Here is a 23,333-nt window from a genome sequence, read left to right as displayed (position 1 = left end):
TGTTTCTTCAGAGGCCCCAGGGTCCGGAAACTAAGGCTTCCAGTGTGAACTTGTAGGATAATCTTTTATAAGAGGCTTCTAAGTTCCCTAATTGTGCTGGAATGTGGTATCATTGAACATGAGATTATATAAAAGAATGGGCTGGGTGTGGTGTGGATGATGGTGGAGGCCTGGGCCAGTGCCTCATGGAGGGACTATCTCAGTAATTCTATGGACGGGGGCATTCTTCCAGTGTAGCTCATGGCTTACAGATGCTTAGTTAAGGCCTGTTGACCCAGTTGTTCCGACAAGACTTAATTTTATGGAGGTATGTGGCAAAACCACTCACTTTTTCACGAGCCCTGCTACTGTTGAACAGGAAGCAGCCAGGAGCAGCTGGACGTTCACCTCCTGCAAGCCGCATCAGTGACCGTCCTGCAGGGTTCTGCCCCCCTGAGTCAGCCTACCCTGCCTCAGGGGGTCAGGCTGGTTAAGAGCTGCTAGAACCAAAATCAATTCAGTCACCCTCAGGCGATGCCCTAGCAGAGCTCCATTGGTAAATGCCACTTCAAACATAAGAAAGGAATAAAGGAGCGTGCAGATCCTAGTAGAAATACTGTATTCATTTTGAGGACTGCTATGTTTTAAGGCAAATGTCACACATATAAAACAGTCAGAGATTAACAGTATCTGAACAGTATTTATGACAACATGTTAGAATAGCAGGGGAGACAGCTTCAGACAACGAGAAAGTGGGATTTTCCCCAGCTGGGTCACTCCTGCTCTGATTCCTCTTGTGGACTGAAACACGGGGAGAAACACGGCACCTTCTTCCTCCCAGGAGAAGTGGGGCGATCATCAGGATTTCATAGAGAAGCACCCTTCTCCAGCCACAGCATGCTACCTACTGCATTGCCAGTTTCGGGACAGAGCGTGTGCAGTCACTGGATGTACGGCTTTGATGTTTATATTTTGTGAAAGAATTCACTTTTAGAAACAGGAGAATCAGTTTGCAGAAGCCCTAAAACTTAGGGTTAGATCACCTCTATCCAAACTCAAACTTGCTTGGATTGGAGCTAAAACAATGTGTCTAACACACATACACATGTGCATTTGTGTGCATATGCAGCCATGGATATATGTGGGAGAAGGAAAGATAAGATCTCTAGAAGGCAGAAAAATCGTGAATGTTCACTTGCGATTTGGGATCAGTGTGATTGTCTCTCTTTTAAAAACAGAAGGGGATCAACAACCAGCCAGAGTGTAAAGGTTTCCAGGCACTTCTCAGCTTGGTTCCTGGTCACTCCTGGCTTCACAGGGGACAGGAGAGACTTAGCTGGTTTAAAGAGATTTGGAGGGACTTGGGCCTCCCCACCAGCCGGACTGGCTCTGTGTAGCAGGGCTCTTCCCCACTCCTTCCACTCAGGAACACAACCCCGGTTTTAAAACGGAGAAGTCTCACGGTTTCCGTCCTGCCTGCCCATTCTCAGTACAATGGGACACACATCCTAAAGTGTGTGTGTGTGTGTGTGTGTGTGTGTGTTTCGCTTCTGCAGGGCCTGGGTGACAGCAATGCCACGGCAACAGGGAAAATAAGAAAACGAAGGATGCCGACAGTCTGGGAGCCGTTGTGGCCTGTTGTGAGTGGCAGAGCTGCTGCCAGGTCTTGGGGTCACACGGAAGTCAGGGACCCAGAAATGTGGTGGAAGGTGGGGGTGGCTGATTCAGGAACACTTGAACGACATCAGGAGGTTGCACTTGATGCTATCAAATAACTACAAAGAGAACGAGGGGCGTGATAGAAGTGGTTAATGCACACGGAGCACAAAACCCTGGTCGTAAGGGATATTTTTACCAGCAGGATGAGGCCTCTGTGGAGAAAGGTATCACTTAGGTAAAAACTAAGAGCATTGGGGTGTCAGCATTTGATATCCAAGAGCTGAAATGGTTGTTTTCACGGATTCACTAACTTTGCCTCACCAAATCCCTCTGAGGTAGGTAAGAGGCAGGTGACATCAGCCCCATTTTACAAATGGGGTAAAGTGAGGCCCAGGACTTGCTGCAGGTCACACCAAGGATACACACCACAGCCACAGTGAAATAGCATTCTTGTGCCTTTCAGTCCTCCCTGTCCCTGGCAATACCGGTCTTCTTTATGAAGCCTCCTTGCCTACATTCAAACCCAGTCAGTAGGCATCTGGAGGAAGCGGACATGTGGCTTATAATTTAAATCTTGACGTACTGGCAGGAAAAGAAACTAAGCCCACAGAAATCAGCCAAAGCTGGGGGGTTTGGGGACCTTGGAACAGGGGCATCCCACCCTAATTAGTGAATGGGTTTGTGGTTTTCTTTTTGTCTTTGTTTTGCTGTAGTGCAGCATTTTAGGGGTCTGGTTGAATTATAATAATAGGCTGATTAAACCAACAAGGGTTCTGAATGTGATGACCATGGAGGAAGAGGCCCCTCTCTGCCTATTGCCAGATCAGAGTGGATGGGGATAAAGCTACAGTGTGGTCAGAGGCCAGGTCACAGAAGCAGCAAATTTCCCCAGGGGCTGGGACGACAATAAGGATGACTGTGTGTGTGTGTGTGTGTGTGTGTGTGTGTGTGTGTGCGCCCATCCTGATAGGGTGCATCCCTTCCCCTGCAGGCTGCATGCCCCCTCCTTTCTCTGACCTCAGAATTTAAACCGTTTACTTAGTGCCCCTGACCAGAGACCCCCGCAGTGCTAACACCATCTAGAGTATTTCTAACTTGACAACATGCAGTGCCTCCAAGCCCCCAAGCAACCAGTGAATCAGAAGCCAGCCACACCTCGCAACAGTACAAAATCTAGACACCTCGAGTCCCAGCTCAGTGAATTCCAGCCAAGGGTAAGAATTTAGGAATTTTTCCAATTACTCCGGCTCATGAGGCAATGCAACAGATGACTGTAAACCCCCTGGGTTTGCCCAGAGAGCACCCAGTGCAGAGCTGACTGGGCGCAATGAGGAGTACATGTTCCACACTTTGACTGCCAGGACCTGTGAGCGTGCTACGCACCCAGCCTGGCAGCTGAAGGGCGTGTTTCCAAACAGAGCACACGCGGTTGCACCTGGACACGGATGAAGCCGAATATCAGAGTGCCCTGGTCTTCGGTAACCAGTTCCCACTGGGAAGCCCAATGCCTGTGCCGAGAGGTAATCCTCAAACTGGTGACTGGGCCAAAGCATTGCTTGGAGGCTAAAAGTCAGAGAGCGAGCGCGGTGTCTGGCATTCGGCAGCTGCACTAACAGGCCGGGCACCGCCGCTGCAGGCAAGCCCAAAGCGAGCCCTGTCACAGAACCGACTCCTTGGATTCCAGTTCCGGGGCGCTGGCCGCAGGGCCGGCGGGGTTCTGGTGTGTTACCAGGGGCGACGTCTCCTCCTCCGATTTGCAGTTGGGGACGGCCTCCACCTTCACCTCGCTCAGTTCCTGCTCCTCTTTCTTCATCGCCTTCCGATTCAGGTGGTGGAGAATGCCCGCACCCAGGGCGTCCCCTTCCACGTTCACCACGGTGGTGGTGCGGTCCCTGCAGGAAAAGACAAGGCAGGCCTCACACCGGTGCTGCGGTGACAGCAGCCTGCAGGCCCTGCTGTTTTCTGGACAGCAGGCTACTAAGGGCACAGGCCTCACTTTACTCTAAACTGATTTTCTTTCAATATTTCTTATTTCGTGAAACTAATAACCTGATTGTGGAAAACCTGGAAGAAAGAGAAATATAAAGAAGAAAACAAAAGTCAGCCATCCATACCTCACAACTCTGAGAGAATCTAGTAACATTTGATCTGTTTCCTTCCAGTCATCTTCCTGTGTATGTATTTTTGGTAGAATAGACATCATCATATGAAAATCACATATAACTAGGATGGATAGTGTAGACGTGGTTTTGTATCCAGCTTCTCTCCCACTCTCAGTACACCGTGGGAACACCCCTTCTTTTTCTCACCTCAACACTGCGTCTCTGTTGAATGTTAATCTTCGTATATATTCCATGGTGGTTGGCAAACACCATCTCACAGCACTGTCCTTTCCAGAAGCTTGTCTTCCCATAGATTAGCCCAATAACCTTCCTCTCTCCTGGGGCTCAGAACAAGTACAGTGCCCACTTTGAACAGAGGGGAAAAGGCGTGAACTTGCCTGACTGCCCCAGAGAAGCTGAGGGCTGTGGAAGCAGAGGCCACAGGGTGGTGGAGGGCTCACCTCCTGAAGTAGAGACTTTAGGTCTCTACTGTGTGGCCCACCTGGGGCCCTATTTCCCTGTTCCTAAGTGCCTCTTAAAGGCCTGCCTTCCCCATGCAGAGGCAACTGAGTAAGAAAGCAGACGGGGCCTCTGATGCTCCACTCTGGTCCTGTCCCACTCACCAGCTCAGGGACTGAGTTCCATCTGATGAGCTGTCCGGATGATGCGGGTTTCTGCTGCACATTTCAACCTCATTGTGCTGAGGAGCCATAAGGATTCTGAGAGGCTCCTTCAAATTTCCAGGGCTTACACAAAGGGCTGGAGACCACCATTCCCAGCCACAATGGGCAGAGCCGCAAGCCCAGTGCCAGGTTCCAGTTTAGGTTATATGTCATGCCTGGCTCTGGCTAGCCAGGAGTGTCTTTCTTCACTAAGGTACTTGTTTACCACCATCCTGGAACTCTTCTTTTCACTGTGGAGGTGCTAGCTCATTTAATCTTCAACACAGCTCTGATGTAGGTTGTGCAATTATTCCCACTTGACACGTGAGCACATTAAAACACAGAACAGTTCCAATTACACAACTAATAAATGGCAAAGCTGAGATGTAAACCCAGGTACCTGGGCTCCACGGCTCATTTTCTTATCCATATGTTGCTACTGTCCAACATTAGTAACTCAGGTGAACTTCCCTATAAAATAAGTATTGTTTATACTCAAACAAGGTATCACATGACTCAAGGAATCAGAACTCAGAATCAACACTCACTGTTCCGTGCCGTTACAGGAGCGCTGGTGATGGTGGTGCGAATCACATCTCCTTCCTCACTCCATTTCCTCTGCAGTCAAATGCTCTACCACTGAGCTATACCCCCTAAGTCCGCTTCCTCTGAGCCCAAGCCACTCACATCAGCTGGGTTCATCTTCACTTCCCTCTCAGAAATCACTCCTTGGATGTTCCAGGCCAAGGACAATCATTCCCAAAGGCTCCTTGCAGCCAACAATCTCCATTAGACCCTGTGCCGCCTCGGCCTGCACAGGGGGCCCAGCCTGGGCCTTGGACCCCTGCTTTCCTGGATGCTCTGACCAAGTTCTCAGTAATGACATTTCATGATCATTCATGGGCCTTTGTCTCTCATATTGTTTAATTTTTTCTAGCTCTAAATTTTGTCTTGCCAGCTCAACTGTAGGCTCCTTTCACAAAGCAGGGAGCATGTGTGAAGTTTCTCTGCATGCCCCAGGCCCTGCAGGGCACCGAGCTCCCAGGGAAGTCAGCACAGACTTTCTTTTACTTAGTGCCCTTAGGACTTGCTACTTACACAATCCAGTCCACAGCCAGGATCAGAGAAAGGTCATGAGTGGGCAGCCCAATGGCCTCCAGGATAATGGCGATGGTGAGGACCCCTCCAGCGGGCACGCCAGCTGCTCCAACGCTGGAGGCTGTGGCCGTCACTCTAGGGGGTGGCACAGAAGATTAGCCGTTAACACAGAACATGGTGTGGGCACAGAGAAATATGCAAAATATGGCAGCTATGGCTTAGAAACTGAAAACCACACAACCCTAGATTCTGCCGGCTGTGCCCTTGAGAGATGATTCACTCTCTTCAAGTAATGAATTCACGCTGTCGTTTTCCTAATGAGACATCCCCAAGTCATGGTGAGACTGGTATTCATGAGGTTTTCCGAAGGAAATCACACATGTGCAAAACCCCTCGAGTTTTGACCCAGGCCTAGAGGTGAAGAAAAGAATAGTGCGCTTACAGAATCGTGAAAATCTGTCCTGCTTTCAGCTCGATGTTGTTGAGCTGGGCGATGAACACCGTGGCCACACACTGGAAGATGGCCGCTCCGTCCATGTTCACGGTGGCCCCGATGGGGAGGATGAACCTGCTGATCCTCTTGTCCACACCGTTGTTCTCCTCAATGCACTTCATCATGGAGGGAAGTGTTGCTGAGCTGGAAATGGAAGAACAACCCACCGTGAGAACAGTCCTTCCCAGCCAGGCTAATATATCACTCAGCTCAGATCCAGGAACAGAGCAATTAGCATCGTCCTCGCTTTTGGCCCCCGCACTCCGAAATCAGAGAAGAATCGGAATTGTTTCAAAGTTTCTGTCATGATGTGGGGTTTTGTCAATTCCCAAAGTATTCAAGATCTGACTCCCTAGATTTACCTGTTATTTACCTGCATACACCTGTTCAAAATATTTCAAGAAACTACACACTACCTCATGGTGCAAACTGTTCTCAAGAGAACAAAGAACTATTTATTCATATGCACATCTCCTATGTTGAATTTTTCCCCCAAAAAAGTAAAAGGCAAGCTATGATTTTTTTTTCCTTTTTAGGGCAAGAAGTAGCAGTGGCTGTGAGTCTGAAGAGTAACTGTGTTCCTAGATAACTCGAAGGTCAAGCCCTACTCTCTCCAGCCCGCTCTGCAGGCTCCACAGAGGGTAGCTGGCACAGCTGAGAAGTAGATTTGTTTCTGTCTAAGCCAGAGAATTTACCTACCTAATTCTTTTTACCACTCCTACTGTGTCATATAAATAGCCAGTCAGGATGGGAGGAAACATGCAGTAGAGAGGCAAAAACCAAATGTATAAACGCAATGGGCCATCAGCCTTTGAAAGTTTTTTTAACATATTTGGAAAGCCCAACTGTTCTGAAGGATTTCCAATAATGATAAGGTGCATCTTTTGTACTAAATTAAATAATCCCACAATACCGTGGATGACGCATCCCTCACCATGATGCCTTGGTCTTATTTTCTAATTCATGTATCCAGAGGTAGAATTGGGGAGGTGTCATTCTGGAACTTCCCTGTGGTGCATTTTGAGTTAAGTGGTTGCCTTCTTTTACTCAGGCAAAGGTCTTACTAATTAGGGTGAGGACCCACAACTGGGTTAAATAATGATTCGACCTCTAAGGAGCAAGAAGGAGGAGGGAATGAGGCAATCCCTCTTTTTGGCAACCCCAGAAACCCACTTCCATAAAACTGTGGGACTGGTAATTTGAAAAAACCAGACAAGACCAATTGAGAGTTTTCAAGAAATTAAAATATGTCGAGATGTTGGTTGTGCATCACCGACTGGGCTCTGGTCCCACAGTAATATGGCTCCGAGCAGCCAAGGCCGCTTGAAACCGACTCACCTAGAGCACGTGGCAAATGCTGTTGCAAACGGTGTGAGGAGGCCCAGGAGGAACCTGAATGGGTTTTTTTCGTGTGAACACAAAATAAATAAGTGGCAGAACAATTCCTCCATGAATAAAATGGCCCAATATGGATGTGAAGATATATTTTCCAAGGCTGGTCACCAGCACAATGATGTCTTTCATTTCCAAAATCTTGCTTCCAACCAGGAACATGATGCCCACAGGCACATACCTAGGGCATGAGCATAGGGTACTTGTCAGTAAGAGTGACATGATGATGGGGCTGGGAGATGCAGACCCTTCCTGAAACACAACACAGGGACTTCCAACTAAGTGGTCTTCATTTCTCCTTAGGATAAGCCTAGGGGCTCCTGACTGGCTCAGTGGGTAGAGCATGCAACTCTAGATCTCAGGGTAGTGAGTTCATGCCCCATCTTGAGTGTGGGACTTGCTTAAAAAAAAAAAAGAAAAAAATGAAGCTCTCCCTAGTATGATTCTGAGGAATAGAAAAGGATGGGCCCATTTTATAGGCTGTGAAACTAAGTAAAATTAACATGATAAATCACCAGGGATAAGAGAGTCAGGACCAGAACCCAGACTTCTTTCCCCTTGGGTATATTATGTTCTTAACAGAGGGATGCTACCAACCACCTGGGCTCATTAGTGGAAAGCCAAGGAACTCCTCAAGATCAAAGCCTCTCGGACTGAGAACTTGACTTTCAGCCTTGGTCAGGCTTGTTCTGAGAACTTAGAAAAACAAAAGACTAACACCTATTTTGCAGAATTGCTGTGATACAGAACTGAGCCAAAGCTGGGACTTTTGTTAAGTTTTAAAATCCTTGTGGTTTGCAAAACATGATTCCGTGGGAAAAAGTCATTAACAATGACCCTCAGGGAACACTCCTTGAACGTGAAGAATTTTTTAATGGCAAGATGGGAGGAAAAAAAGGTAAGAAATGAACTCTGGGAGCTACAGAAAACAAAAGTCAGCTGTTTTGAAGTTAATATAAATTTAGGAAGAATTTTATAACCATTGACTTTGTAAGTTTCAATTACATAAATATAATGTCACATAGTTCAAATGTGAAAGTGTTCCAAAGGATGAATAAAGTCTCCCTCCCACTTCTCCCTGCAAGTACTCAGTTTCCTTCCCTGGAGATAGCCAATGTCACTGGTTTCTTGAATTTTCTTTACGGATATTCTAAGCAGTATTATTAATTTTAAATTCCATAGCAACTCATGAATGCACTGTCCTTTCAAAAAATTAGAACACAGATTAGGCCAAAATCCTCTTTAGGCACCACCCTCATGCCAGACTCCTCCTCAGAGAACTACTTTGCTTACTATGCATTTAGATACATAGGTATGTATTTAAGACTTTTAAAAGTTTTATTTATTTATTTATTTATTTATTTATTTATTTATTTAGAGAAGGGGGAGGGGCAGACAGAGGGAGAGAGAATCCCAAACTGGCTCTGCACTGTCAGCACAGAGCCTGACGTGGGACTCGAACTCACGAACCATGAGATAATGACCTGAGCCAAAATCAAGAGTTGGATGCTTAACTGACTGAGCCACCCGGGTGCCCCCAGGTAAGGCGTTTTAAACCCTAATTCTGGTGAGATGCACTTACTGGGCAACAGATCGCCACTCCAGTCAGACACACGGCAGGCTCTGCCTCTGTGACTAGTACCTTGAATTGAAGGAATGACTATAAATTGGTTTCTAGATTGAAAGTGTCTTAACCCAAGAACATCACTTTCTTGAATAATCTCCTGTAATCTAAATTTTTGAGAAGATTTTAGACTAAAAATATAAGCCAGGAAAAGAACCTGACATGTGATGAAAATACTTTTTCCTTTCTGAAAATATTTTTCTCCCCAGAACAACAACAGTCATATGAAGGGTCATATTTGCAAGGATAGAGTCAGATTCTGGAATTTTTGGTTGGGGAAGATAAACACCACCAGCGGGGGCTCTGGACTTGGCCTCCCATTAATGATAAACTTCACTACCAAATTCCAGGCTTCTGTCCTAAAATCTGCCACCCTAATGCTATCTGATAGAAGTTCTGGGATATTTAAGGGTTTACAATAAGGAAAATGTTTTGTGTATGAATGGATAAACTAAGTTTTTTGACAATGTATGTGGAGAAGTTAAAACCCATAGAAGTTTGACTTGAGTAAAACAGCAAGATAAAGCTTATAAGGGATAGGTGCTGGAATTGGTAGGATTTCTAAGAAATCATTTTGAGAGATCTGGTCCAATTTTTACTTGTTAGCCAGAATCAATCAAATGGTTTTTATTAAACAATTGCCCTTTTATTGATGCACATAAAGAAACATTTATGTAAAAAGAGACCATTCCAAGTTTATATATGCGTGGGATGAAAATGAATTTGTCCTCCATGCTGTGAAATATTATAGTAAGGGGCCCCTTTGAAGCCTGAGGTGTATGGTTTTAAGATAAATAAGCCTTATTTTACATAGCAGATAGCAGATTTATGGAGCTGATTGACCCACAAGATGGTATGGGCATCCTATATGATATGGATAATGGTAGAAACCCATAAATAAATCACCAGTGACAGAACCATAAAGGGTCACCGTGGGTGGTGAAGAAGGCACAGGTAGCTATGGCACATTCCTGATTCTCTGAGACTGGGGACGTGAGGAGAAACCTCTCCACCTCCACCACCCCCTCTATCAAGTCTGGCCTAAGGCGCATCAACCACAGATGGAGTTCTGAGCCAGGCTGGCCCCACAGGGGTGACCTCGGACAGTAGACTGGGATTCTTTTTTGGATGGCAGGAGAAATGGGAGGGAGACTAATGCACAGGCCAAACTTACCACATGATCCATGACACCAGCACCATCGTTGCCTCATTGAAGGCATTGAAGAAACGGATGAGCTCTTCTCCTTCGGAGCCGAGTTTCTTTAGGGCCACTCCTAACACCAGGGCAAAGAGGACCAGTCCTAAAATGTTCATCCCTTCGATCTCAGTGCCAATGGGGATCTGTGGGATCAGAAAAGACAGAGGATCTAAGTTTATAATCTACGAGCGAGAATTCAAGTAGAGGTCAGACGATCACTTCAAAGGGTTGCTTTTAGGAGATCAGGTTAATATAACATTGTATATCAACTACACTTTGATGATAAATATAAAAAAATAAATTTAAAAAAATAAAAGAGCTGGTTGGTGAAAAGTTTCTTCAGATCGAGAGTCAATGATTGTAATTGTGCCTCCCAAATGTCCACAAATTCTTTGTTGCTAGACTGTTGTGGTGGCCCTCCTAGCTGACAAATTTCACAAAAGATTTTCAAGATCAACATGGATATTTTTAGGATATTCTTTCCTAAGTCACTGACTTAAAATATATAGACATACTGTATTCCTTTTTTTTCCCCATAATGCTCAATCACACTACTACAAGCATATACTGGAGTAATGTTTATTCCATCAAAACACACCATGAAATTCTGAACAGGAAACATATGTCAGCACGGCAAAAATAGAAACAGCATTTTTACCACAGATCTGAGTTCTAGTCCCAGCTCTGATATTAAATGACTTCTCAGACTTTCAGCTTCTTCAACTGTCAGATGAAATGAACTGGACTAATTAGTAGTTTTCAACTTTTTTTTTTTAAGTAGAACTTTTCCTCAATCAAAGAAAGACTGGGATAACTCAGAGCCCCTCAGCCCTCAGAAGCTGTATGTGTGGGGGTGGGGAAAGGGTAAAGTACCTGCTTCTTCCCATGACAGCTCTGGAGAAGCACTGAATAATCCTCAAGGTCCCCTGTCCCTTCCAGCTCTACCATGAAGGCTGGGACCTCACCCAGTGTCTGGCCAATAATAGCTGCTCCAAGAACATGTGTGAATGAATGATGGCAATAGTGAGTGAAGGCCCCAAGATAAGTTCTATGTGTAGAGGTAGTTATATTTTATTAGTTATATTTCAGGATGGCAGAAGGGGTGTTATAATATATATATATATATATATATATATATATATATATATATAATATAAATATATAAAATATATTTAATATATTTTAATATATTTACATATAAAATATATTTAAAAATAGATAAAATATATTGAAGAAAGGGGATATTAGTTCCGATTCAATGAAATGGATCTACTAAAGATTCCAATACTACAGATGCTGGCCTTTGGCCATGTTGGTAAATAACCTAAGGAACAAACCTAACGTATGTTCTTCGGACAGTTCATTCAAACACCAGAGTTTTCAACCCTGCTGAGGAAAAGATGCATCACATAAGCTCCTGCAATTAAAAGCATTATTTGCTTTATAAGTCATTTGCCACAAGTGATCTTATAAAGAGTTTTACCTTTTCATGGGTTACGTTTCCAGAGCTCGTGTTGTGGGTCATCTCTCTATAATCAGTTGCATACTGGGAACAAGAGAAAGAAAAACCCGCTCGCTGTTAGTTCACAGGTGAAGACCAATCAGAGGAAGGGAGACAACTGTGGGGCCTCTTGTTATTCCTCACTATTCACTCCGAGTGTTCTCAGAATTCCTCACTCGGTTGGCCTGACAAGGGCCTATGAGAACTGTACAAAAGTTACTTAAGGCCAAGGCAGCATACACCCCAAGAAGCCTCTGCATTATTCAGGGACCCACAGCGTTAGGGACAATGGTTTGGAGGAGGAGGTCTGCACAATTTCATCCTGATAGTTTGATATTTCAAACAGCTGACACTTTATGTTATTTGGAGAACATTAATTTCATAATGCTGAAGTTTACTTTTCAATGTCTTATTTTATTTTTTTTAATTGATTTTTTTAAATGTTTACTTATTTATTTTTTTATAGAGAGCACAATGGAGAGGTAGAGAGAGAGGGAGACAGAGGATCCGAAGCAGGCTCTGCACTGACAACAGTGAGCCTGATGCGGGGCTCAAACTCACAAACCGCAGAATCATGACCCGAGCCAAAGTCGGAAGCTCAACTGACTGAGTCACCCAGGCGCCCCTATTTTCATTCATACATTTATGCTCCACTTTGTTCCAGAACTTGTTTGAGCTTGACTGCTTTTTCAACATCTACTTCTAATTTGCCTTGGCCTCTACTCTCCAAAGCAAAGGATGTGAGGCAAGATGGCATTTTCTGGCTAAGTCATCTGGGAGACTCACTTATAAGTACAATGACTCTCCAAACTCTGGTCCTACAGTTGACTTCACATACTTCTGCCTGATGCACACAGCTGTCTCCCTGTGGCGGTATGCACAATTGAATGGAATCCGTTATAAAACACCTTTCCTGACCTCTTCTAAGGACACCTGGCTCTGAACTGTCCCGAGGAGCCCTTTAGGGTATACTGCTTTGTGCCTACTGTTGATGAGGTCTGGTTTCTTTCAGCTTTGATTTATCAAGCTTTCAGACAGACAGAGGTGTTCAGCTGTCCTGTGATTAAGGGTGACAGGGGAAAAAAAACCCACCCTACACCTTCTGCGACAAGCACTGAAAACTCCATAAACCTTTTACTTTTTTCCTATCTCACAGTATAAATACAAGCCACAGCTGTGTTTACATGCAGTTCTTAAAAAGAGGGGCGGGGCACCTGGGTGGCTCAGTCGGTTAAGCAACTGACTCCTGATTTTGGCTCAGGTTATTTTGATCTCATGATTCGTGATCATCATTTTGATCTCATGATTCGTGAGATCAAGCCCCTCATTGGGCTGTGCATTAACAGTGCGGAGCCCGCTTGGGATTCTCTCCCTCTCTCTCTGTCCCTCCCCAATTCACGTGCAAGCTGTCTCTCCCTCTCAAAAATAAACAAATACACCTTTAAAATAAATAAAATAAAAATAAGAGAGAGGGAGAGAGGGCTGTAAGTAGAAACAGAAACGTTTGCTTGGAAAAGGTAATGAGATTAGTCTATCTAATCTAGACCTTTATATTCTCCTCACAAAGCAGGACTATAGGGACGTTACTTGCAGTCTTGCAAACATTAGAGAAAAACAGAAACAATCTATCAATACGGGACTGACAGAAAGAAATTATGATATGCTCATACAGTGGAATACGGCCATTAACATTATGCAGAAGGATATTTACTGACATGAAAAATGTTTATCATATGCTGCCTTAAAGCAGAGATTAAAAACAATATGTGTAGTATGTGTACATACTATTAAAATGTGTAGTATAATTATTTTTATTTTCAAAATGTGTGTGTGTGTGTGCACATGCAGAGAAAAAACATATCTGAAGGATGCATACCAAAATGTTAATGGATATCTCTAGGTAGTGGTTATGGTGATTTTTAGTTTCTTCCATATTTTTCATATTTTGCACTTTATTTTTTTTTGCATGAGCATATATGACTTTTATAATCAGAAAAAAAAGATAAAAGTATATATATCTTTCCCAGGTGATACGAAAAGATGATGGAACCAGGGGGATATTTCAGGAAACCTTTCTGTTTTTTGTGGTTTGGTTTGTTTTTACTCCAGGGTCCCCTCTATAAGCCAGCATACCAAGTTTTGTTAACAATACTACCCGGCCTGTCCCGCCTTACCTAACTCTACAGCCGAATTTATACACCACCCCAATCAAAGTTTCCCGTTCTTAACAAAGCATCAAGCCTTACCGTGCGGAAAGTGGCAACCACAAGATTTGAGGGAAACAGGTTTCTGTTGGAAAAGAAAGCACTTTGTCAGTGTTCTTAAGATTCAGCATTCAAAGCGTCTGCTCTAAGATGCCCATTCCTGACAGCTCAACACACAATGTTCCCTCTCTCTCCACCTCCAGAAGTTACTGTGGCCCCTGCTTGACCCAGGCACCCTACTATGCCTTGGCTGCTGGGCCACAATAGATGCTCTGAGAGCACAGAGTCTTATGCTCATCTCCCTCGTGGTACTCCAGGAAAACCATAGCACTCTCTTTTCCCCAAGAAGTTAAGCCCTATTGCGGAGGTTTTCAGCAAGAGTGGTACAGCCCACTGGTGAAATCCAAGGGAGTGTTTTCATTGTCAAAATAATTGGGGGGCATTCCTGCAGTTGGGGGAGTGTGTATAGCGGAAGGTGCCAGGTCCCAGCTATTCATTCTACTGAGGCCCTCACGTGGCCCTCACGCTGTCCAAATGTCCTATATACCTGTAGATGAAAACCTTATTTATAATTACCTCAGCCTAAACCAACTCCAAAACAAGGTTGGCTTTTGGGTTTTTTGCACAATTTGAACTTACACTGAATTTTCCAGAAATGCAACTACTGTGTAAAATGTGGGAGAATTTTTTGCTTTATTCAGAATCTTGCAAAAAATTGTTCATCTTTCTGGAAAATCGCATCACGAATGGCAAATTGTAGGATCTGAGTCCTTAATTTCCCACACAAGTATCAAGTACCAGCCTGCATTTACAGCTGTCTCATTCACAGTGAATGTAAATTGAGAAGCAAGCACCTAACCACTTTGTTTTAGGATACTTATGTATTAAAACATATTATTTTTTATTATACATTACTCTCCTTTTATCTTTTTATATTACTGTTGAGTCATGTTGATGCTTTGAGATTATGTGTGTAGGTAAATTCTATTTATGGATTTCATTTCAGGATGAAGAGTTTCATAAAATATTTGTCATAAAAGGAGGGCAATAGAACTGATCAAATTAAGCTAGATTTTGAAACCAAAATCTATTCATGCAAACAGTTTTTACTGAGAGCCTCCTTTGGATCAGGCTCTATGCAAGATGCTGGTCTTAATGTATAACAAAATTCCAGTGACATTTCCCTGTCCATTGGTTGTACCACTTCCTTTAAGAATAAGTCTAGAAGAGGGGTGCCTGGGTGGCTCAGTTGGTTGACTGTCCAACTTTGGCTCAGGTCACGATCTCACAGTTTGTGGGTTCAAGCCCTGCATCAGGCTCTGTGCTGACAGCTCAGAGCCTGGAGCCTGCTTCAGATTCTGTGTCTCCCCCTCTCTCTTCCCCTCCCATGCTCATGCTCTGTTTCTCTATGTCTCTCAATAATAAATAACCGTTAAAAAAAAAAAAAAGAATAAGTCTAAAAGAGTGAACCACTCCAAATCATCCTTTACAATTTATGTCAAACTTATCCAGTAATTCTGACTTCTGTGGTTGAATTGTTTCCCTAGCACTGGAATCTCTATGCAACTATTTGCAATGCATTTGGCTTCAGAGGTAGGCAGCTCTGACTGCAACCCGGCTTGGCAAGCAGTCTAAGATAGGCTCCTGGTAGTCACATCTTGTGCAATGCCCTTCCCTTCAGTGTGGGCTAGAAGGACCTCCTTCTAGCCAGTAGAATACAGCAAAGGTGATGGGGTGTCATTTTCAAGATTCAGTTACATAAAATCGTGGCTTCCTTCTTGCTAGAAGACTTTCTTTATTGCAATTCATTCTTTATTAAAACTCATTGAACTGTACACCTAAAATGGGTGCATTTTATTGTACCTAAATCACATCTCAAAATCGCTTAAAAAAATAAAAAGATACAGTGCTAACTGCAAAGAAGATTTTACAACCATAAAAATGCATACTTTCAATGGGATGACTGAACTTTCTATAGCTCAGCTCTCAGATGTGAATCCCTGGGAAGGCACCACCTGGGGGCAGTGAGATGGAGCTCATGCATCCACAAAATCATTCTCCTCTCCCTTGGTCCCTCTGGTCACCACAGAACATGCGCAGTCCCTCTTGCCCACACCAAGGGCAAGGAGCTGAGATTGTGGCAGTAAAGCAAAACATTTCTCTGAGCTCTTGACAGATTGTGCCTTCGGTGTTGTAGGTGGTGGGGGAGTGGGGGGGGTTTGGTATATAGATACAGGTGCCATAATTTAAAAGTGTCAAGTCCATACTAAATTCAGAGAGCCAAGTCAGACCAAATGAGGAGACAGTGAACGGACAAGCCTTTCCAGTGCTATAGGAGTCTTTGGGTACACTACTTAAACAGAAAAACCGGTGTGGGCTGAGGCTGAACTGCCGGAAGGAGAACTTCTGTCAGCGGTAGCATGTGCTCCCGCAGCTCACACAGTGAAACACTTCAAAGATGTTTCTTCTTTATACATTGGGTACCGTTTGCTATTCTGATCCTATTTGTCAAGGGTGGTCTGCATTTCCCTGTCCTATATGAAAAGAATGGAAAACAATTTACTTTTGCTTAGGTATATTTTTTGTTCCAGAAATATTTCCTTTTATTTAAGTTCAAAAATTCTTTACCAAATTTATGAAAATTTCAAAGACTCTTCAGAACAGGATATGGCACGGTATGTGTGCCTGCTATATATTTATTATCCTTAGTGTTTATTGTTAGAGTCCGTTAACAGGGACATGCCCCTTCAGATCTTGCTACCCCCTACAAGGCTGGGAGCAGAGGAAGGGCTGGGGGTCCTGGGCTTGCACTATGGTGACAGTAGGGGGCAGGGGGAGTAATCTACCCTCTTCCTAAGGCCCATATCCAGTTTTAGATTCCAGCTAGTAAGGTTACTGCTGGGCCCCCGGGGTGGGGGACTTTTGGGGAAATGAGGCTAAGAACAGCACTAATTCTCTGTAGCAAGTAGCCTGAGGGCTGTCCTTGAGGGGCTGGGACACTTGAGAATATTAGCAAGACACTCCAATATTCACTCATTTAATACTCATAACAAGTGTAAGTAGTAGATATTATTATTAGCCTCATTTTACAGATAAGTAAACTGAAGCACAGAGAGGCTAGCTGACTTGTCCACACAGTTAGTAAGTGGCAGAGCTGGATTCAAACCCAAGTCTGTTTTTATTTGTTTGTTTGTTTATAAGGTTCATTCTTGACAGAGAGAGAGAGAGAAAAAAATGGGAAACAGAGCACGAGCAGGGGAGAGGCAGAGAGAAAGAGAGAGGGAGGCACAGAATCCCAAACAGGCTCCAGGCTCCAAGCTGGCAGCACAGAGCCTGATACGGGGCTCAAATTCACCAATCGCAAGATCATGACCTGAGCCAAAGTTAGACATTTAACTGACTGAGCCACCCAGGAGCCCCCTTCAGTGTCTGCTTTTAATCACCACCCATGTGGCCTCTCCGGGGGCTCTTTTCAGTCTCTCAACTATTCAGGTAGCCTCCTGGGTGGCAGAAGGAAAGATGTCGGGTTAAAACCTTTTAGTGTTTGTTTTTTTAAAACAACAAAGTGTCACCTTTTCCCTTTAGTGACTACTTAGGCTGAGAAACCTCGGTTAATTTGGATCCTTGTTAGATTTGCTAAGAGTCTTCATCTTGCCTATAGAAGAGAGACATAGGGCATGGGTCAAACAACCTGCTGTGGCCCAACAGCTAAAAGAAATTATTCACTATTCACTGTCTTGACTGTGATCTCGGGGCTAATAATAGAGCTCAGTCTGATAGGTTTCTTTGCAGCTATTAAAGAAATGTGTTTTTTGCAGAAAGGCATCCTATTCACACCAGTCCTTGAAAGGAAAAGGAAGTCCCTTATGTCTCCCTCTGCGAAGGGAAAGGCTTGTAGCACTATCCACTGTTGAGAAAATGAGCACGAGAAAAAAAAAAAAGCCTAGAAAACTGAGCAACAGGCAAAGTCTCATTTGTGTTTACCATGCACACGGCTGCACCCTGCTACGCTTTTGCAAAAAACAGTGGCCCAGGTCCATTTTTCTGGTTGCCAGTGCAGACGGAGCCCTGAGCCCAAGAGCTGTTCCTACCTGCTACCTTTGCAGATAAGCCTCTGGCTTTCCATTTGGAAACTACAAATTTTAGCACCCAAAGGAATGTTAGGAGCCAGTTGTCTCAGTCCTTCCCACTTATAGCTGAAGAAAATTGAGGTCAACTTTGGAGATCACAAACATATAATGCAGGGAGGAACAAAACTGGAATGTCAGGGAGGATATGTGAAGATTTCTGCTCCCTTTTAGAATGGAAGGCTCTTCTGTGTTTAGTTTTCACTTTTCCACATTTTCCAAATTTCCCGTAGTGCTGATTCTATCAGTCCAAAATATAGTAACTGTTCACTTCTTTTTCTCCAAGCTCGTGTGGTTCCCAACACACTTAAAGACTACATTAGCTTCAAGTCCTCCTCGGCTGTCCCCGTCTGTTTACTCTCGCTTCTTTCAGACTATGGAAAGAGGGCCATCCCCATAGAGTCGCGTGAAACAAACAAAAATCCCAATCGCTCTTAATACTGCTCCATTTATAACAAGAGCAAGCATATATTGGGCGAGCCCTGTTCTAAGAGCTTTACAGACATAACTCATTTAACCCTCAGAACAATCTTCTGAAGTAGTACTTTCATGATGGCCGTTACAAAGATGAGGAAGCTATGACACAGAGGTTAGGGACATGCTCTAGCACTCATGATCAGGAAGTATTGTTAGGGACCAAGAAGTTCCATAATTTTTTTTAAATTTATTTTATTATTTTTTAATATAATTTATTGTCAAATTGGTTTCCATGCAACACCCGTGCTCATCCCAACAGGTGCCCTCCTCAATGCCTGTCACCCACTTTCCCCTCTCTCCCAGCCCTCATCAACCCTCAGTTTGTTCTCAGTATTTAAGTCTCTTATGGTTTGCCAAGAAGTTCCATAATGACTGAGTTCCTGATAACCTGTTTCTGTCTCTTTGGTGCCAAAACCATTTCGTTTGGGATGGAAAGTCACAGCTCAATCACTTGGGTCACATCCAGTTCTGAGAGTCCTGTATGGTTCCGGGGCCTGGGCACAGGGCTCTGGGCTGCTCAGGAGGAGACTGGGACTTTCCCACCTGCCAGTTGCCATCCACCAACTCTATCCCTTCTCAACTCTCAAAGGGCCTGCTTCTAGCAGTGCCTCACACCCACTTCCCAGCCCGTTATTTCTAATCCACTGTGCGTTGGAAAATCAAACCACTCAGTAATGGCATTCTGAAAACCTTCTAAAAGTTACAATGAATATCTGTTAGCTTCATTTCTTTCTGGCTTGTAGCTCCATCTTGAGAAAAATTCAAAATCTAGGCAGAGAGACCCTGTGGGAGTTGTGAGGCCCTCACCACCAGGAAAGCTCATGGGCTTTAGCAAAGCCTTGGCAGCAGCTGCACAAAGTCATCAGAGACTTCTCTCTGGTATTTAAGTTCTGGGCCCTTACCCGCTGAGGGCCTGCTGGATAACTGAGGTGTTTTTGCTGGCAGTCTCATTTCATTCACTGCCCACAGGCAGACAGGACCACACCCTGCCTTTGCCAAGAAACACGCCCAGAATCACATAAAATCAGCATCTGTGGGGTTTCTTTGAAGGAAGCAAATTTAAAACTTCTACCCAGAGAGTGAGGAAGCATTTAGATATGGCTCAGAACTCAGTTTCCTCTCATAAGCTGCTCAACGTCAAAGCCAAATCTGAGCAGCAGTAAATAGGCTTTTCTTTGCTGAAGAGGCTCAGATCCTCTGTTTAGAGGAAGTGGGCATTGGCCCTGACCCAAATTATATTCTTACCTGATTCCCATTTGGCCCAGAGCAAATATTTCTGAGATGGTCAGACTAGACCAGCAGCATGGCATCATTACTATGGCATTTTGACTGGGGGAAGGGGAGAGTGGGAGAAATAGAGCCCTGGTACACAAGACCCGTAGTTTTTTTTTTTTCTTTCTTTCTTTCTTTTTTAAAGATTTTTTTTTTTTTTAAGTGATCTCTATACCCAACATGGGGCTTGAACTCACAACCCTGAGATCCAGAGTCGCATGCTTCACTGAGTGAGCTAGCCTGGCGCCCTGACCCATAGTTTTTCTAATCCCTCTTTTGGTAAACCACCCTGTGACCTTGAGCAAATCACTTAATCTCTCTAGTCTCAGTTTCCTCAGTCGTAAAATAGGATCATACCACCTGCCCTACCTTTATCCGAGAGCTGCTGGATTAAAGGAGGTTGGCTGTTGGAAGCATTATGAAATGCAACCTATTCCCAACAAGCCACAACAAAGGTTCTCTTAGTCCTTTCCTGCAGTCCAGTCACTGAAAAGTCTGCACCAAGACTGGTCAATAAGCCATGATGCTGGGCCACCATTCACTTCAGAAGCAGCTGCTGTAGGGGCTTGGATCTAAAACTAGAGAACCATGATCAGGAAATAAGATGTCCCTTCTGGGAAGGGTGGTAATAAAGTAACCCCTCACCTTAACTTGCCCCATTTTTTGGCCACTGTCCCTCTTTTGGAGAGAAAAGAATGCTACTGAGCCTCCTTATGGGATACCGCCAGCAGGTAAGGGCTGGGCATCCACATTCCCTTCCCTGGGCTACTGATCCCTGCAAAAGAGAATCCTTTACCCCCCCCCCCCCCCCCGCACACCCCCCAACCACCTTCCCTCCCAGGGAAAGCTGACTGATATAGTACTGAATGTAATGAGCCAAAGGCAGTCTCAACCTCAGCAGACTTTGTTTTCAGTGCCCTATTTAAAAGTTCCAAAACTTTAAGGATCTCTAAAGACTCCAAATATTAAGCTGCCAGATACCAGAGACTGCGATCATATCAAAGTCCTAATGGGCCACCTCCACCTGCCCTTTTGGTAAGAATTTTTTGGTCCCTCTCATCAGACGTCTTTTTTTTTTTTTCCAAATACAAGTCTTGGACTTCCTGTTGTTATAGTTTCAAATGAACACATTCTCTCTTAAGTGGCAGACAGTCATCACATTTTCCAGAGGGAGCAAAGGAAGTAGCAGGAAGTCAAATCACTTTGCCCAGGGTTTGCTGTTTTTCACGGCCTCAGCAATGTGGAGCTTTGCTTCGTGACTCAAGACAAAACACACCTCCAAGGCTCTGAATCTAGAATTATCGGAAACCTGGAGAGGGAGCCAGCTGAGCTCCTCACTCAGCTGAACCTGGCCAGGCCAGAAGATGCCTCCAGGGTGCAGTTTTCCCATCTGTGAATTCTAGGCTAACAGAGAAACCAAGGGATGCTGAGGCTTTGGATAATCCAAAACAACAGAAACAACACTGCATCTCAAGGGATAAAATGCAACTTCTAAGGGTCACAAAAAGCAGGCAAAACTTCCTCCCATCTAGAACTCACTCTTCCAGAAATAAAGCTCCTTGAAACTCACAATACTCTACAGTGGTCTTGACTATGGGGTGAACAGTAACCTGTCCCAAGCCACCAGAAGAGTCAGGTTTCTGGGCTATGGGCCTCATACAGCTAACCCCACCCTTGCTATCCTTGGGACCACTGACAACTCTTCAAAAATTGCCACCATCCGTGTGCGTTGGTGGTATAGTGGTGAGCACAGCTGCCTTCCAAAAATGGCCACCTTACTCTCAGCCAAAGGGCTGAAACAGGGACGGCCAGAGATTACAGGTGAGGATGACCCAACAAGTACAATTTAACCAATGCTCCCAGAAGTTTTCAGGCACTGTGCAGATAAAATGGGGTGAAGATATCCGGCCTGATTGGAACGTTTTTAATGGTGAGGGTGGCCAGAGAGCTTAAGGAGTACAGTACAGGTGAGACAGCTGCCTCTTCCCTCACACACACTCGTACCTAACGGTGGGGCTGGTTCTTGGCTATAACATGCAGACGGCATTTTCATATTAAAAAAAAAAATGTTAAAGTCCACCAGCAGCCAATTAAGAATGAACTCTTAGCAGTATATGAGGGTGATGTGTGTGTGTGTGTGTGTGTGTGTGCGCGCGCGCGCGCGCGCGCGCACTGGAGTGTATTTGAGAGCTGGCATTCTTCACTGTGCACTTGGCGAGGTGGGGGAGCGTTACCTGGCCAGGTCGAGGAAAGAGTCCACTGTCTCTTTGGGGACCGGAGGGGACCCCGACTCTTCCAGTCCCAGGTCGCTGGACTGAAGGGTCTGCGCGCCAGACCCAGGCTTGATGATGAACGCCAAAGCGACGGCGAGCGCCGAGGCGCCAAGCGTGGTGAGGCCGAAGTAGGCGATGGCGATGCCGCCCAGGCGCCCGAGAGAGCTGGCGTCGAGGGAGGCGGCGCCCGACACTAGGCTGCAGACTACCAACGGCAGGATGATCATGCGCAGCATGCGGAGCAGCATTTCGCCGGGGAAGGCCAGGTAGGCTACCTGCGTGCGGCTGAGGCCGAGCCCGCGCAGCGCCGCGCCCAGGCCGGCGCCCGCCACCACTCCAGACACGGTGAACAGCACGAGCGCGTGCCGCCGTAGTAAGCCCGCGCAGCGCCGCGCGAGTCCCCCCGCGGACCCCGGCGCGCCAGGCCCTGCCGCAGGCCCCGCCTGGGTGCCGTCCAGGTAGCCGTTGGTCTCGCTGCTCTTCTCCATGGCGGTGCCCGCGGCCCCGAGCTGTTGGAGGCGGGGGACTTTGCTCTGGGATAAGACGAGGCTCTCAATGAACGGATCAGGCGGAGCTGGCGACGTCCGCCAGCTGTGTCCCGCGGGTTTTGGGAGGCGGCCCGCGGAGAGCTCCAGACCTGGGCGCAGAAGCAGGTGTGGAAAGGGCCAGGAGAGGCGCGGGAGAGAGGGCTGGAGCACCGGCCTGAGTGTGTCGCGCCGCGCCCAACCTTCCCACAGCGGTCGCGGGCTGGAGATGATGCAACGCGGGAGCCGCGAGAACGGACGCAGATGGGAAGAACCGAGGGAGCTGGGAGCGGCCCGAGCCCGCCCCTTCACACCCGCCGCCCCGCCCCCCGCGAGTTCGGCCAATCGGCGTCCGGGAGCCGCCCCCGCGCGCCCCTCGCCCTGGCTGCCCGCGCGGGGGGAGGGGCGGCCGGGCGGGGGGCGCTGCTGAGGCCGCTGCTGAGGCCGCTGGGGCGCCTGCTGAGCGGGCCAATCCGGGCGCCGGCTGCCGCCTCCCGGCCCCGCTAACTGGGGCCGGCTTCGGATGACCTCCGCGGGGCGCGGCCTGAGGGACGGCCGGCGCTCGTTGGCACCTGCCGGGGCCGCTCGGGTCGGCCGGGGTCTGGGCCCTCAGGGTCAGAGGGCCGGGGAGAATGTGGAACCCAGCGGCGTTCACTGTCCTGGGGATTGGGGGAGGGGAGGGGTTCCCGCCGGGGTTGGGTGCTTTCGCTCCCGCGCGGCCCCGCGGTCTGTGGGAGAATCTGACAAC

At 46.1% G+C, this 23,333-nt stretch overlaps 1 protein-coding gene across 1 annotated transcript; it reads right to left on the bottom strand.

Moving 5' to 3' along the window:
* Nucleotides 1–581: 581 nt before the first annotated feature.
* On the bottom strand, nucleotides 582–22,927 carry SLC1A4 (solute carrier family 1 member 4). The gene is given in 9 exon segments (XM_015544738.2): nucleotides 582–3,530; nucleotides 5,501–5,635; nucleotides 5,943–6,137; nucleotides 7,332–7,399; nucleotides 7,401–7,566; nucleotides 10,184–10,350; nucleotides 11,691–11,753; nucleotides 13,955–13,997; nucleotides 22,023–22,927. Coding segments are annotated over 9 exon segments (1,599 nt in total). The 5' UTR covers nucleotides 22,550–22,927; the 3' UTR covers nucleotides 582–3,295.
* Between the last annotated feature and the right edge of the window lie 406 nt (nucleotides 22,928–23,333).

This window comes from Panthera tigris, chromosome A3 (genome assembly GCF_018350195.1).
Source record: "Panthera tigris isolate Pti1 chromosome A3, P.tigris_Pti1_mat1.1, whole genome shotgun sequence".
In the NCBI taxonomy this organism is placed as follows: domain Eukaryota; kingdom Metazoa; phylum Chordata; class Mammalia; order Carnivora; family Felidae; genus Panthera; species Panthera tigris.
Note: the sequence above shows the minus strand (reverse complement) of the source record. Positions and strands in the feature narration are given on the sequence as shown.